Consider the following 16,823-nt stretch of genomic DNA (forward strand, 5'->3'; position numbering starts at 1 on the left):
GAATGAGATCCTTGCTGGGTAGAGTAATCTTGGTTGTAGGTTTTTCTCTTTCATCACTTTAATTATATCCTGCCACTCCCTTCTGGCCTGCAGAGTTTCCACTGAAAGATCAGCTGATAACCTTATGGGGATTCCTTTGTATGTTATTTTTTGTTTTTCCCTTGCTGCTTTTAATATTTTTTCTTTGAATTTAATTTTTGTTAGTTTGATTAATATGTGTCTTGGTGTGTTTTTCCTAGGGTTTATCATTTATGGGAGTCTCTGTGCTTCCTGGAATTGGGTGACTATTTCTTTTCCCATGTTAGGGAAGTTTTCAACTATAACCTCCTCAAATAATTTCTCAGACCATTTCTTTTTCTCTTCTTCTTCTGTGACCCCTATAATTCGAATGTTGGTGCATTTATTGTTGTCCTAGAGGTCTCTGAGATTGTCTTCAATTCTTTTCATTCTTTTTTCTTTATGCTGCTCCTCAGCAGTTATTTCCACCATTTTGTCTTCCAGCTCACTTATTCGTTCTTCTTCCTCAGTTATTGATTCCTTCTAGTGTATTTTTCATTTCAGTTATTATGTTGCTCTTCTCTGTTTGTTTGTTCTTTAGTTCTTCTGATCTTTGTTAAACATTTCTTGTATTTTCTCAATCCATGTCTCCATTCTATTTCCGAGATTCTGGATCATCTTTACTATCATTACTCTGAGTTCTTTTTCGGGTAGATTGCCTATTTCCTCTTCATTTATTTGGTCATGTAGGTTTTTACCTTGCTCTTTCATCTGTGACATATTTTTTTGCTGTCTCTTTTTTTTTTTTTTTAATGAGTGGGATTGTGTTCCTGTCTTACTGGTTGTTTGGCCTGAGGTTTCCAACTCTGGAGTTTGTAGGCTGTTGGGTAGAGCTGGGTCTTGGTGCTGAGATGAGGAACTCCGTGAGACCTCACTCCGATGAATATTGCCTGGGGTCTGAGGTTCTCTGTTAGTCCAATGGTTTGGACTCAGATCTCCCACCACAGGAGCTCCAGCCTGACCCCAGCCTCATGAACCAAGATCCTGCAAGCCACCCAAGTCAAAATAAAATAAAATAAAATAAAAATAGCAAAGTAAAAAATAAAATTAGACTAGGAAACTAACAGATATGTTAGGAAGGTTATAAAAATAAAAATATTGATGAATCAACAACTGGAAGGTACAACAGTACCACAATAGTAAAAAAGAGGAGGAGGGGGAAAAAAAGGCGGGGGGAAGTGGAGGTCAAGAAGTGGAGGTCTAGCATCAGCCTCTTGCTTGAAACCATAACTTAGGTAACAGGGAGGAGCAGATGCAGGTCTAGCAATTGGGACCTGAGCTATGCCACCTTGACTCATTAACTGCATCTGTGACATCTCTGATAGCACCCAAAACTGGGAATCCTGAGCTGCCAATAGGAAGAACAGTTTGGGACTAGGGTCCTGAGGATTTAGACAAGTGCCAAGAAAGAAAATGGACAGAAAGATTCCTGTTCAAAATAAGCTTGCAAACCAAAATTCTAAAGCACTTGAAGTAAACTGACAGAGAGATGGCCAACAAACTCAACTCTTAACAGATGAATTTGCTCATGATAAGTGCAAATAATAGAGCAATCTGAAAATTCCATTACAGGTTTAGGATCCTAACAAAGGTAAAGGAATGAACAACTTGTAAAAAGAAAAAAAAAATTTATGAAACAAAGACAAACAGATTTGACGTTGCTGTGAAAAAGAAACAATTAGAAATCCTAAAATTGAAAAGTATCATTATTGAAGTGAATTCAAATGGAATAAATTCTAAATAAAACACAGTTGAAGAGACAATTAATGAATTGAAAGATATTCCTGAGTAATTCACCCAGCACAGAGAGATAAAGAAATGGAAGATATGAAAGAGCAGTTAAGACATAGTGAGCATATGGGAAGAGTCCAACATATGTGTAATAGGAATTCCAGAAGGATAGAATAAAGGATGTAATGGAGACACAATATTTAAGAGAGGGTGACTGAGAATATTTCAGAATCAAAATGAAAGTCCTCAGATGAAAAACACATACCGTGTGCAAAATATTGATAGAATGGTTAAAAATAAATCTCGGGAATTCCCTGGTGGTCCAGTGGGTTAGGGCTTGATGCTTTCACTCCTGGGGCCTGGGTTCGATCCCTGGTTGGGGAACTAAGATCCTGCAAGCCACGCATTGTGGCCAAAAAAATAAAATTTAAAATAAATAAATTAATAAAATCTCAACCAGAAACATTGTAATCGTAGAGTAGAATATCAAAGTTAAAAAGAAAAACCTTAAGATTTACAGAGAATAAAGACAAATTGCCTACAAAGGAAAGGAAATCCAGTTGAGCTGACAGCAGATTTCTCATCAACAGCAATGGATGACAGAGACAGAGAAATAATATGTTGATCATGCAGAGGGTAAAATATGATCAGCCTACCTCAATACACAGCTAGATGGACACTGAAAAAGGAAATCAAATTACAGGTATTTTCAGACTTTCATAGATTAAGAGAGTTTACCACCTATACCTCATTGAAAGGATTACTAAAGCAAGTACTTCAGCAAAAGGGAAAGTGAAAGAAGGAAGACAGTAAGTACAGAAATTAGTCGAATATATTGATGGATCTAAATAATTTCTGGTAATATGAACATTAGTTTCTGTGATAAACAGTGGAACTAAGATTCTAGACAATAACAAGAACGATGGGAGGGGGGCAATTCAGTTGGCAGTTACATGGTGTTAGAGGGATTGTCTTGTTAAGAGGAAAATAGATACTGAAAAACTTTATACTGTTAGGAAAATATATACTTAAGTATGTTAAAAATTAAAATGAAAACCCTAAAAGAAATGTGATACACAGCTTTTAAATCAGTGAGGAGGAAAAAGGATGGGGGTGCCAAAGAATGCTATCCATCAAAAGTCAAAAAAGAAGAAAAAAATTAAAGTAACCATATGTGCTCCCCCCCCACAAAAAAAAATCTCATGATAATAGAAAACACACACAAACTAAGATGGTAGAAAATAAGTCCAAATAAATCAGTGATCACAAGAAATGTAAGTGGATTAAACCTACCTATTAAAGTCAGAGACTATAAGATAAGATTTTAAAAAATCAAAATTCAGCATAAGCTGTGTGTAAGAGATATACCTAAGACAATGACACAGAAATGATGAAAATAGAAAAAGATATACCAGGCAAATACTAACCAAAGAAAACTCATCTAACGATGTTACTGTTGGGCAAAGCAGAATATAATACAAAACGGACTACTAGGGATAAACAGAGTCATGATATTTATGATGAAACCAAGAATCCCATCAAGAAGGTGAAAACTCATGAACCTAAAGCTTTTCCTAGATTTCAAGGGAGTCCTTTGGCCACTACACTTATTCAAGGATTGATCGTTCGTTAAACTGAATCTTCAGACAGGCCTAAGTCCCGTAATGTAATAAAGGGTGAGGCATGAGCACAAAGGGAGATTAAAAAATAAGGTTGTCTCCTAAATTATTAACTATAAAGCTCTGGGCTAAATCAACATAACAGCAACTAGAACAATGAAGGCCCAGCACATCCTAAATAACTTGTGGTACATTTGCATATTAAATTGGAACATTTATGTAGCTGTAGCCTAGAAAATGGCCTTTATTAAAATGTGCCCACAGTTAACACTTTCAGAGACTAAACTCATGGCTCTAAATGCAACTCAGCAAACTTAACCTCCTTCTCTTTAGGGCAGCAGTGAGGGCAGTGAAAGGGCTGAGTTGTGGGTGAAGGAGGTACTCAAGAAACCTGGGGCATTTGAAAAAAATCACATTAGATGACCTTGTAAACAAGAAAGAGAAATGAGCTAGATGAGGCACAATTAGGTAAATTTGTCTTGGGCCCCAAAGGGCAGCTGATTAATTGATGCTGTTAAGACGGAGGAGAGTTCTTAATTGTAGAGTTCTATAACCCAGGCTCGAATCCTGGGTCCTTCACTTATTTACCTGGGAATTGTTTTTCTTTATTTCTCTGGGCATCAGCCTCCCCCAAAGAAATCGCTGCACATTTCAAGGGTTGTCATGAGAATTAAATGTGATAATTCCTTAAAGCACTTGGCACACAATAGGCACTCAACAAAAACAGGGAGAGAGTTTGGGAGCCAGATGTGTGATACAGGTTTCAGAGTCTTGGTGACATAGGGTTCAACAGCATGAAAAGGCAGTTTGTAATTTGGGCTGCAGTAATAAGAGCATGCTATTGGTATTGAGGGAGGTAATAGTTCTGCTCTGCTTAGCACTAGCAAGACCCCCGCCTTGAGTAGTGGTTTCATTTTTGAAAGCCATGTTTCTAAACGGACCTAGACCAGTGGTTCTCAAACTGTGGTCCCCAAGTGCAGCAGCAGCAGCAGCATCTGGGAATTTGTTAGAAAATGCAAATTATTGGGATCCACTCCAGCCCCACTGAATCTGAAACTCCAGGAGTGGGACCCTAGAAATTTGTGTTTTAACAACCTAATGCTGGGGCTTCCCTGGTGGCGCAGTGGTTAAGAATCCGCCTGCCAATGCAGGGGACACGGGTTCAAGCCCTGGTCCGGGAAGATCCCACATGCCACAGAGCAACTAAGCCCACGCGCCACAACTACTGAGCCTGTGCTCTAGAGCCCGTGAGCCACAACTACTGAGCCCACCTGCCACAACTACTGAAGCTCACGTGCCTAGAGCCTGTGCTCCGCAACAAGAGAAGCCACCACAATGAGAAACCCACACACCGCAACGAAGAGTAGCCCCTGCTCTCCGCAACTAGAGAAAGACCGCGTGCAGCAACAAAGACCCAACGCAGCCAAAAATAAATTTAAAAATAAAATAAATAAATGTATTTAAAAAAACCTATGCTAACAAACATTAGCATGATTCTGATGCATGCTCAAGTTTGAGAACCAGTGATCTGGATAGACATATGTGTTAGTGGTAGAAAAAGGTCTCAAAACCATCTCACATGAGTCCAGTTGAAGGACCTGAAGATGTTCAGCCTTGAGGAAAGAAGATCTGACCAATCATAAGACTCAGATGGAACAAGGAGCTGACTTCTTTTCCATGTCACCCCACTAATTGTTAGGACCAAGTGTGGAAAACATGGGGGAACAAAAATAGCATGGTGGATTAGAGAAAGCGCTCTTGTCTGCAAGTAAAAGAAAACTGACCTAACGGCCTAAGTCTTAAGGAATTTATTGATTGATAACAGGAGTCTAGAAGTAGGGAGGTTCCTATCTGGCTAATTCACCAGATCAACCACATCCTCAAAAACCCAGCCTTCTCCCATCAGTGTTTTCTGCATCTCAAGTGGATCAGCTGCTCTTCACATGGCTGCCCAATGGTGGAAGAAATTCCCAGCTCACATGCTCAGACACTAAGAAGCAGAGGAAGAAAGGATGACTTCCTCGTGTCTCCTCTTAAGAAACCTTTCCCAAGAGGGACTCCACTCTCCCTCCAGCAGATGTCCCATTGCGTCTCATTGTGAATGTGACACACTAGGTCACATGATACTTCCTAAGTAGTCTCCAGCTCGGATAATGGAATTGCCAGTATTGGCTTAGACCAGGGTTTATTCACCTTTTCTGTGCCATGGGCCCCTTTGGCAGTCTGGTGAAACCTAGGGACCCCTTCCCAGAATACTCTATTTAACTGCATAGAATAAAATGACCGGATTACAAAAGAAACCAACTATATCAAAAAATATATTTTTTAAGCGATATAGGAATAAACTTGCTTCTTTATTAGTGCACTAAATAACAAAATCTAGCGGCAGATCTAATAACAACCATAATTTTTAAGTAGTGATAAAGGTAAACAATGTTCTAAGATACCTGTAATAACTGTTTTGTGATATGAAAATATTTGTGATTTCCATTGGTGACAAAGTCCCAAGTTACTGCTAATGATACTGCGGTTTGTTGCTTACATTCATAATAGAAGGAAATGATAAATTTCAGCTGGAGTTTAATGAAAAGAAAGACATAGTTTTTTTTTCTCTTTTTTCCCAATGCAAGATTGTGAATCCCATGCATTCCATCCACAGACCCTTGGTAGGGGTGGTCTGTGGACTTCATTAAAAGCCCATAGCTTAGTTTAATTGAGATTCACACACTGAGTCTGGGAGTGGGCAGGTCTTTACTGAGACAAGTGGCTTCAAAGGAGTGTGGATATCTAACCTAAATCAGGATTAACTCAAGCAAAAAAAGAAGTAAGAGTGTGAAGAGGGTGGGAGAGTAGGGTAGAGGAGGAGTGGGGTGAACTTGACTCCAGGGTCTGCTCTGTGTAGGGTCAGCAAGGGCTTCCTTCAGAGGGAGAACACTTCTCATCACTGGAGGAAGAGACCTTGTCAAGGGGACTCAGACATACTAGGATTCCTGCCAACCTTGGCATCTTACATACCGCCCCCCCACCCCCGTTTTATTTACTTTTGTTTCTTGGTTGGTCTTCTTTAAACATTTGTATGCATTTCAAGGTACAGATATAAAACTTGCCTTTTACAAATATTCAGCCTACTGGAATATATCCCTTCTATCCCACTCCTTAGAAGTGACCACAGCTCTCAGCTTAATGGATGTCTTTTCAGACTACTATGGATGTCTTTTCAGACTACTATGTCTTTTCAGACTACTATGCACATGTGATATCCCACCAGCTTACAAATTTTCTTGTGTTAGCAATGCAGAGTCCTAGGCCCTGCCCTCCCCCATGCTGGTGAATGAGAACAGCCTCAGTGTGCTAGATGCTGAGTTCACAGTGTCCCCTTCAATTCCCCAAAGACACTTGAGGTTCAGGGAGGGGAGGTGGCCCTCACACCACATAACTCAGAAGTGGCAGAGCTGAGATTTGAACCCATGTCTATCAGACCCCAAAGTCCATTCTCTAAATGCCATACCTGTTGGTTTTCAGAGCTGTACCTGATGGTCCAGTCATTTTTTCCCTTTTTTTTTTTTAAGGAGCGGGGTGGGCATATTCCTGGAACCTGGCTTGGATGGTGCCAACTTGAAATGGGCATCCACATTGAAGTGTTTGGGTGTCTCATCAATAAGACTTGAGTCTCCTAAATCATTCACAGGAGACTCCAGATGTATATTCAAAAGGCAGCATTGGAAACATGAGAAGCATTCACATTAAAGCTAAAAAGCAAGGCAAAGATGTCCTCTATGAGTTCCGTAATTTAACATTATCTTGGAGGAACTGGCCAATGCTGTTAGACGAGAGAAGAAAAAATAAAGCTTATATAGATCAGAAAGAAATAAGAAAGATAATCTTACTTGGGGAGATAAGTAATCAGATGAAAAACTATTATAAACAATAAAAATTCAATAAGGTGGCTGGATACAAAAGTTAAAATACAGAAACTAATAGCACTCATGTTTATGCCAGCTGCATCTAGTTAGAAGACATACAGAAGAAAAGATTACATCACAATAGCAGCAACACAAGTGTTTTGGAATTAATTTTTTAAAATGCAAAGTCTGTAGGAAGGAAACATCTAAATGCTCTCTTCTCCCTCAACATCTTATTATAAAAATTTTAAAACATACATAAAAGTTTAAATAATTATACGGAGAACACCCATATACCCACCACCTAGATTCTCCAAATAACATCTTTTGTATTTCACATGTATTACACATATCAGTCCATACATAATCCTTCTGTTCATTCAAAAATCTGTTATTTTTTAAGTGCTCTTTTTAGAAGCACACAAAATAAGTCTCAGACGAAATGAGAGGGCATTACCAGGGAGGGGAGTGTTGAGATACAATAGGAAGGCATTGTCATAAAATGCAAGTTCTGGCTATGTTAATTTATGAGTTTTACTGATCCCAACTACAATAACAATCAAATTCTTTTTAACTAGAGAAGTTGATTCTAAAGTTCACATGGAAAAGCAAAGAAGAATCCAGGCAAGTTCTAGAAACAAAAATTAAACAGAAAGGGAAGTAGAAAACAGCCTTAGAATACGCTAAAATATGTTATAAAGCCATAACAATTGAAACAGTATAGTACTGACCCATGAATTGGGGAGGGGGGGTAGAAAAGAAAGTTGAGAAGTGGTCCATATATATGTGGGAGTTTGCAATATGATAATGATGACATTTCAAATCAGTGGAGGAAAAATAGTGTTGAGATAAGCAATAGCTATCTAGAAAAAAATAAAATGGGAACCTTATCTCATACTTTGAAGCAATTTAAATCCATGAAGAGTAAAATTTACATTTATAGAAATGAAACATAATACGGAAATGATAAAATAAGAGATTAATAGATATAAAGTACTTAACAATTTTTTTAAATTTACCTGGGAGAAAAAAATAAACACCAAAAACAAAGCCAAATGACGAAGAAAAGACTGAGAAAAATATTTCAATTCATCTCACAAAGAGCTCCTATAAATCAGTAAGATGACAACCAGCAAACCAATAGAAAAATGGGCAAAGATTATGAGCTGTCAGTTCACAGAAAAGGGAGTACAAATAGTTCTTTTTCTTGTTTTGTTTTGTTTATTTATTTAGGCTGCGTTGGGTCTTTGTTGCTGCATGTGGGCTTTCTCTAGTTGCAGCGAGCGGGGGCTACTCTTCATTTTGCAGTGCACGGGCTTCTCACTGTGGTGGCTTCTCTTGTTGTGGAGCTCGGGCTCTAGGCATACGGGCTTCAGTAGTTGTGGTGTGCAGGCTTCAGTAGTTGTGGCTCGCAGGCTCTAGAGCACAGGCTCAGTAGTTGTGGTGCACGGGCTTAGTTGCTCCGTGGCATGTGGGATCTTCCCGGATCAGGGTTCAAACCCGTGTCCCCTGCATTGGCAGACGGATGCTTGACCACTGCGCCACCAGGGAAGTCCCCAAATAGTTCTTAAATAAGCAAAACGATGCTCACTTTCACTCATAAGAAAAGTGCAAATTGAAACCACCGTGAGATCCCATTTTAGCCAACAGTTTGACCAGGATCAAAACATGAGAGTGGGGGAATCAGGAAACAGGTTGCTCTCTCACAAACACAGCTTGCAGGAGTGTAAGTTGGTCCAACTTCTGTGGAGATCAATTTCGCAATATTTACCAAAATTAAAAATGCACAAACTCTTTGACTCAGCAATTCTAACTTCTAAATATTTATCCTACAGACATATTTGCACATGTACGCGCAGATTTATACTCTAGGAAATTCACAATAAACATTGTTTATGATAGCACAAGATTGAAAACAACCTCAGTGTTCATCACTAGGGGACTGGCTACGTAAATCATGGTTCATCCATATAACGGGCTATTCTACAGCCAATAAACATGTGGAACCATCGCCAAGGTAGATTGTTAGGTGGAAAAAGCAAGATGCAGAACTGTGTATATCACACTATCATCTGGTATTTAAACACATACAAACACACACACACACACACTATAACGGGAAGGAGAGTTAAGAACTTCCTAATGGTAATTGCCTCCTGGAAGAACTGGGAAATGGTGGATGGGTGGGAACAGAATGTAATTCTCTTTTGAACTTTTAACATTAACTTATTCGAAAAAAAATTTTTTTTACGATAGTCAAGGTTGCTTGAGGAGAGCAATTTGATAGAATATCTGGTGCTAGCAATTCCATGTTTAAGGATTTCCCACACACTCTGAAATACCCCAAGAGTGCCACGCTGTTCATAGAGCCATACTCAGATAATCATTACCTGTAATAGCAAATCATTAGAAATAACTTAGATGTCCATCAGGAGGCAAGTGGGGAGGGTAATTGTGATGCATCCTCTGCTGAAATGCTCTCCAGTTAGCAGCAAAAAATGAGATAGGTCTATATGTGGCGTGTGGTTAAGTGAAGCAAACACCCACTTTTATAAAAAAGTATGATTTTTTTTAAGTTATCTGTGTCTTTTTCTTTAAAGAATCATATAGTACAATATTTCTCCAACTATACTGCACTGGCCACCTCCATCAGAATCCAGTTGGACATATAGATTCCTGGGCTCCACTTTAGAATTACTGCGTCAGAATCTTTGGGGATAGAGCCCCAAACCTGGGCTGCTCACAAGCTGCCATGACTCAGATGGCCCCAGGATTAGGTGATGTGTGGGCCCCACGAGGGCAGCGGGCCTCACCCATTTCCAGGGATCCTGATGGGGCTCCTGAGTTCCTTCCCCCTCTCCCTGGACCAGGCCTCCGTTATCCCCTGCCCCAAGCTGGCTTCTTACTGAACTGCTGGGATGATGCTGCACGGTCCCTGCCCTTCTGGTTAGCTAATCATAAGCTAGCGCTTACTAGCGGCTCGGAGCACAGTCAGTCCTGCCCTGTGCTGGGAGGGTCCAGCCCCTGGGTTGAAACCTGCTTGACCCTCTCTCACCTTCTGAAATGGGGCGTCCCTGCCTCACATTCTGAATCCTAGGATGAAGGATCAAGAATGGGGGTGGGGCAGATGGGACTTCCCTGGTGGTCCAGTGGTTAAGACTCCATGCTCCCAGTGCAGGGGCCCTGGGTTCAGTCCCTGGTCAGGGAACTAGATCCCACATGCCGCAACTAAAGATCCCACATGTCACAACGAAGATCCCGCGTGAGACCCGGTGCAGCCAAATAAATAAATAAATATTAATTAAAAAAGAATGAGGGGGCAGAGACCTGATCCTTGCTGTCAGTTTCCCCCATTCTCACCCAGCAGGGGATGGAAAGGGAGGTTCTGGGGTAGAGTTGAAAGGGGAGCCCTGTGAGGGTCCACACCTGAGGGCAGCTGGGCAGGCAGCGTGGGTAGGGTTTGGGTCAGAATTCAGGGCCTTGAAGACCAAAGGAGCTGGGGGGCTGGAGTCACTCAGAAGCATGAGAACTGCCAGGGGCACTAGCTGTAGATGTGGTTGCGTGTGGGTATGAAGGCCAAGAGGAGGCCTGCACATCTGAATTTAGAAAAACACCTCCCCTGGGTTATTCTTATACTGGGGGACAACTAACCTGGGGGTGTGAGGGGGGTTTTCTGAGCTTTCAGGGCAGGGCCTGGGGACCCCCTTTAAGAACTTCCCTCTCCCAGGTCTCCTGTTTCTCTGCTGCCCCCTGGCCCCACCCGCCAGGCTGCCACCTCCAGCTCTGCTCTGAGATCAGCACACCTTGGCTTTGGCTTCCACATAAAAATCACAGCAATATTAATAGCGGCCAGAATTTTCCAAGTGCCTCCCATGTGCCTGCTGTGGGCACGTGGGCACTGGGCTGTCGTTAAGAGGGTCCCATTTCCCTCAACAGCTTTACTATGATTCACATCCCATTCAATTCACCCATGTAAAATGTAGTATATTAATATTTCATTGGTTTTTTGTTTATTTACAGGTTGTGTAAATCAATTTTAGAACACCCCGATCAATTTTAGAACATTTCCATCACCCCAAAAAGAACCACATACCCACTAGTAGTCACTCCCCATTTTCCTTTCCCCCAGCCCTGGCAACCACCAGTCTGCTTTCTTTTTTTTTAAAGGAGGAGGGGTCTTTTTAAAAAAATTTATTTATTTTTAGCTGCTACTCTTGGTTGTGGTGCACAGTCTTCTCATTGCGGTGGCTTCCCTTGTTGCGGAGCACAGGCTCTAGGCATGCAGGCTTCAGTAGTTGTGGCACGCGGGCTCAGTAGTTGTGGCGCACAGGCTTAGTTGTTCTGTGGCATGTGGGATTTTCCCAGACCAGGGCTCGAACCCGTGTCACCTGCATTGGCAGGCAGATTCTTAACCACTGTGCCACCAGGGAAATCCTGAGCTTTCTGTTTCTATAGATTTTTTTCTCTTCTAGACATTTCATATAAGTGGAATCCTACAATACATAACCTTTTGCATCTGGCTTCTTTCACTTAGAATAACGTTTCGATTATCCCTTAGAATAATCCATAGTATAGCATGTTATCAGTACTTCATTTTTTTTTATTGCCAAATAATATTCCATTGTCTGGACACACCACATTTTATTCATCCACTCATCAGTTGATGAATATTTGGGTTGTTTCCACTTTAGGGCTGTTATTTATGAATAATACTGCTATGAGTGAGTATTCATGTACAAGTTTTTGTGTGGACATATGTTTTCAGTTCTCTTGGGTATATACCTAGGAGCGGAATTGCTGGGTCATATGGTAACTCTATGTTTAACATTCTGAGAAACTGCCAGACTGTTTTCCCAAGAGGCTGCATCATTTTATAATCCTACCAGCAGTGTATGAGGGTTCCAATTTCTCCACATCTTTGCCAACACTTGTTATTCTCTGTCTTTTTGATTCTTGCCATCTCAGTGTGTGCAAAGTAGTATTTCTTTATGATTTTGATTTGCATTTCCCTGGGAGCATTCCCATTTTACAGAAAAGGAAACTAAGGCTCAGAGAGATGAAGAGCTTTGCCCCGGGTCCTGAAACAAGGGTGGGCAGAGACAGGATTCTAACCCAGACACTGTTCTTTCCCCTGAGCTGCATTCCTAATAGAGCAAGAAAAATTCCTCCAAGGAGGTGGGGACCCCTCTAAAGGGGGAGGGGACCGGAGATGAGACACAAGCCCTGGGGAGGGTGAAATGAGATCCTGTGGAGCCTCAGGATTTCCTGTGGAAAGTCTTTCACTAGTTCATAGGAGGTGCTCAAGACCTGTATTATTATCACTCTAGCATGAGCCTGTACCCTCCAGACCTTCCCAGAGGGACCTGGGGTTTTCAGGGTCTGCCTTGCACTTGGGCATTTCTAGAAGGGACCATGTTCATGGAATAAAGACTGGCTGCTGGCCTGAAAGGACCACAGGTCATAGACCATCCAGCCCAAGGATTCTGCAACCGGTCCAGAGCCCTGCCTGCTTCATAGCCTGGTTTATCCATGTCCTCATCCAGCCAGCCAGCCAGCCTCCAACCCACTCTTCTCTGAACTTCAGTTTCTTCATCTCAAAACAGGATACATGCCTCCCTTTGGGGCTGCTGTGGCGGTCAGCACAGTGCCTGGGACACACTTAGTGCTCAGCCAATGTCAGTCATCATTTCCACAGTTCCCGGTCCCTGCCCTTGAGGGAGGCTCGCTCAGTCTGGCTGGCAGGGGAGCTCAGGGGCAGGCAGATGCCCCAGGCTCAGTGTGGGTGATGCTCGTGATTTCTGTAGATGCACAAAGGAGGCACCAGCTAGCCACAGTGGCTACCAAGGCTTAACTGACATGCCCTCCCACGGCGGGTGGGACTCTAGGCTGGGATGAGCCAGGGGGAGTCCAGAGCCCAGGGCATAGTGGGAGCAGGAGCTCAGCTTGGCAGAGCAGGGTTCGATAGCTGTGACCTTGTGACCTTGGGTGAGCCACTCAACGTCTCTGAACCCATTTCTTCAACTGTAGTGTGGGGATGGTGATACCTGAGGAGAAAACGAGACCCCTAAAGTGCAGTGCCTAAACCTCCAGCCCAGCCAGTCCACCCTCATGCTCACATGCCCGGGGCAGTGCTGCTGGTTATCGTGCGCCCAGAGAGGACCACAAACTTTTGTCAGCAGTATAATGGATAAATAAGTTGGTAAGTTGTAGATAGTCATGCAGTAATAAAAATGGACCAATTACAGACACATGAAACATGGATGAATCTCACAATACAGCAGTGCGTTAAGGAACAGATATGGTATGAGTCCACGCATATAAAGCTCAAAAAATGTAGACAAAACTCAACTATATTAAGATGATATACATATAGGTAGTAAACGTGTAAAAAGAACATTGAGAATGGGATGACCTTAAACATCAGGGTGGTGGTGACCTCTAAGAGGGAGGGGGGTGATCTGGAAGGCATGGGCTGGGCAGAGGGTTCAGTTATGGGGTGCTGCTTGATAAGCTGGTAGCTCACCCCTACTTGCTTTATAATTTATTCACAGAACAGTGTACGCATATTTTATGCTCTCTTCTGTATGTGTAGTTATCTCAAAATCTGAGAATAATTCAAGTGCCTGGTAATTGGATTGGCCCTGGACAAAGGCTGGTTTTCCTTTGACTTCTTGTGCCCCCTCCAGTGCTTCTTCTGTGCTTGGGGGGCAGAGAGCAGGAGCGAGAAGATGCTGAGTGAGGCGGGGGCGGGGGCTGGCCAAGCCCTTGCCACCTGCCCCTCTCTGGTGGTGCTGCTCCCAGATACAAATGCCCCAGAAAGACACTGCCCAGAGGCTTTTTTAAACCGCTTTATTCAGGTTGGCCGGTAGTCACGGACTGGATCATGTGTACAGGGTAACCCACACACCCCTAGGCAAAGCCTCTCCCACGTCCCCCGACTCCATCGCTGAGGTGCGGCCAGAGGTTTGAGCCAGTTCTGAAGGGGTGTTGGGCCCAACAGAAATATTTACAAATCACCAGGGGGTGCGTGCCCCCGATCAGGAATTGTGAGGGGATTGGTACTGGGGGGCCCTCGGCTCCCAACAGCCCCAGGCCCTTGGGTGGATTCGGCATGGGTCCTGGGAGGCGGCTGGGACACTAGGAGCTGGCAGAGGGGGCTCCTGGAGAGCCTCGAAGCCCCTCGAAGGGGTCCTGCTGGTGCAGAACTCTGCATGGGGCCGTGGGGTCAGAAAGGAAAGGCCCTCCTTCCGACTTGCCATGTGAAGGGGCAGATTCCTGCCCTGGAGCGGGCAGGGAGCTGTTTCTTAGTATAAGGAGGCTGAACATGAAGGACCCACCTGGAGGCAGTGGGGTCTCCCTCTCCTCCCAGGGCCCCTGTGAGCCACCCTGGCAACTGGCCACAGCTCTCCTGGGGGCTCTGCTCCCAGTTCTTTGCCAGAGGAGAGGCCCCAGTTCTGCTCAGAAGATTCAAGTCCGAATTTGGGGAGGGGTCACTGTCCACACCTCCAGGTCCAAGCAGGGGATGGTTGGAAGGAGGGGCAGTGAGGCTGGGAGGCCCCAGCTTGGGACGGGATGGGGGACAAGCAAGCAAAGCGAAACACTGGACTCTACTGAAGCTGGTGACACAAGGGGGCAGCCCGGCCCCGGCCTGGTGCCCCACCCCAGCGTTCCGGGGCGGTTGTCCCCTCGGTGCCCGGGCCACCGTCTCTGAGCCAGGTCACGGGGAGGGTCTGAAGGGGAAGGGTTGGGCGGGCCTTACATGCTGAGCCAAGGGGTGGTGGGAGGAGGGCCGACGTGGGGGCCACGGGCGGTCTCGGGATGGGGAGGCAGCTGGACCTGGGCAGTCCCGTCCCCAGCGGTCCAGCGGCTCCTCATGCACTCGGTACAGCCGTAGGGGCGCAGGGCGGGCCGGCGGCGGGCTGGGCATCAGTCTAGAGGCTGCAGGCCTCCTCATCCACCGAGCGCTTCCGCAGCTCCTTGCCGGGCTTGGGGGGCGGCGGCGGGGCGGGCGCTGCGGGCGGGGCCTTGGGCAGGTGCAGGACGGAGTTCTCTCCCGGCTGCACCCGCAGGTAGGCCTTGACCTTGTGGTGCCGGGCCTTGCCGTCACTGAAGTCGATGACACGGCACTCGTAGGTGCCTTCGTCCGTGGGCTTCACCCGCGACAGGCGCAGCTTGTGGGAGATGTTGCTGCCTACCACCTTGACCACCTGGGGGCGACAGAGAGACGGTGACCTGGCCACAGGAGCCCACTCCGTGGGTGGGGCCCCAGACACTCCCATGAGGGCACGCGGAGTTAACAGCAAAAGAGTAGAAGCAACTTCAATGGCCATCAACAGATCAGATAAATAGGCAGTAGTCAGTTCATTCAGTGGACTGTTGCACAGCAGTGAAAAAGAATGAGCTAGAACTAGGCGTGTTAGAGCTCAGGGACATGCAGGAAGTGAAAAGATCTCATTGCAAAACTCCTACATACGGTGTGATGCCATTTCTGGAAAGAAACACGGGAAAATACTCTACACTGGTTTTGATGACTTGTGTGTGTGCAAGTTTGAAAACAGATGGGAGGGAACACAGTGGCCTCACCACCACGGCTGTCTCTGGAGTGGAGCCCAGGGAAGGGCCGAGGACCTGGGGTAGACTGCAAAGTGAATTCTTAGCTTTGTTTCTCAAACAAACAAACAAATAAATAAATGCTGATCACAAGTATATCAGGATGCTAACAACTGTCCAGTTGGGGGGGGAGCAAGAGAGTGACATCTGTCTTTGTACTTTGGCTTTTTGCTTGTTTATTTATTTGATATGGTTTTAAAAATTTTACTTAAAATATAATTTATATAGAGTAAGGCACACACAGCTTAATGAAATTTTACTCGCGTGTACACCAGTGTGACCACCATCCAGAGCAGGGCATGGGACACTTACAGCCCTCTGGAGCGCACCCTTGTGGCCCCTCCTTGTCAATACTCACCCCCAAGGGGTTACCCACTAGTCTGATTTCTATCAGCAATAGATTAGTTTTCCCTGTTCTTGAACTCCTCCATGTGTGGCTTCTTTCACACAACATAGTATCAGTGAGATTCCTCCATGTTGCACGGCTCAGTGTGTTCTTTTTTACTGCAGTGTAGTATTCCATCATATGGATATACCACAATCTGTTTGTCCAGTCACCTGTTGCTGGACATTTGGGTAGTTTTCAGATTACAGCTCTTAGGAATAAATCTGCCACAAACATAAAGCTACTGTGAGTTTTTTTTCAATTAAGAAAGAAAAGGACAGTCATATAAGATAAATCATTGGGGAAGCTGGGTGAAGGAGACAGGGGACTCTGTGATCTCTTTTTGCAACTTTCTATGAGTCTGCAATTCAAAATAAAAAGCTGGAAAAAAAAAAGAGAACAGCTGGGCCCATAGAGTGGGGGGGGTGGTAATGGGAGGGGGCTTCCATCCTTCCTTGTCCCCTTATTTCTTACAACCAAAATGAGCCTTGCCCCACCTCCTGTAGCCCCTGCCCCACC

At 44.3% G+C, this 16,823-nt stretch overlaps 1 protein-coding gene across 1 annotated transcript in view; it reads right to left on the minus strand.

The window, feature by feature from the left end:
• Nucleotides 1-14,071: 14,071 nt before the first annotated feature.
• VSTM2L (V-set and transmembrane domain containing 2 like) overlaps nucleotides 14,072-16,823 on the minus strand; it is a 36,986-nt gene continuing 34,234 nt past the window's right edge. The window contains exon 4 of the mRNA XM_079945873.1: nucleotides 14,072-15,516. Coding sequence (XP_079801999.1) covers nucleotides 15,241-15,516 — 276 coding nt within the window. The 3' untranslated portion in view covers nucleotides 14,072-15,240. The remainder of the gene's footprint in view (nucleotides 15,517-16,823) is intronic.

This window comes from Stenella coeruleoalba (genome assembly GCF_951394435.1).
Source record: "Stenella coeruleoalba genome assembly, chromosome: 15".
Taxonomy (NCBI): domain Eukaryota; kingdom Metazoa; phylum Chordata; class Mammalia; order Artiodactyla; family Delphinidae; genus Stenella; species Stenella coeruleoalba.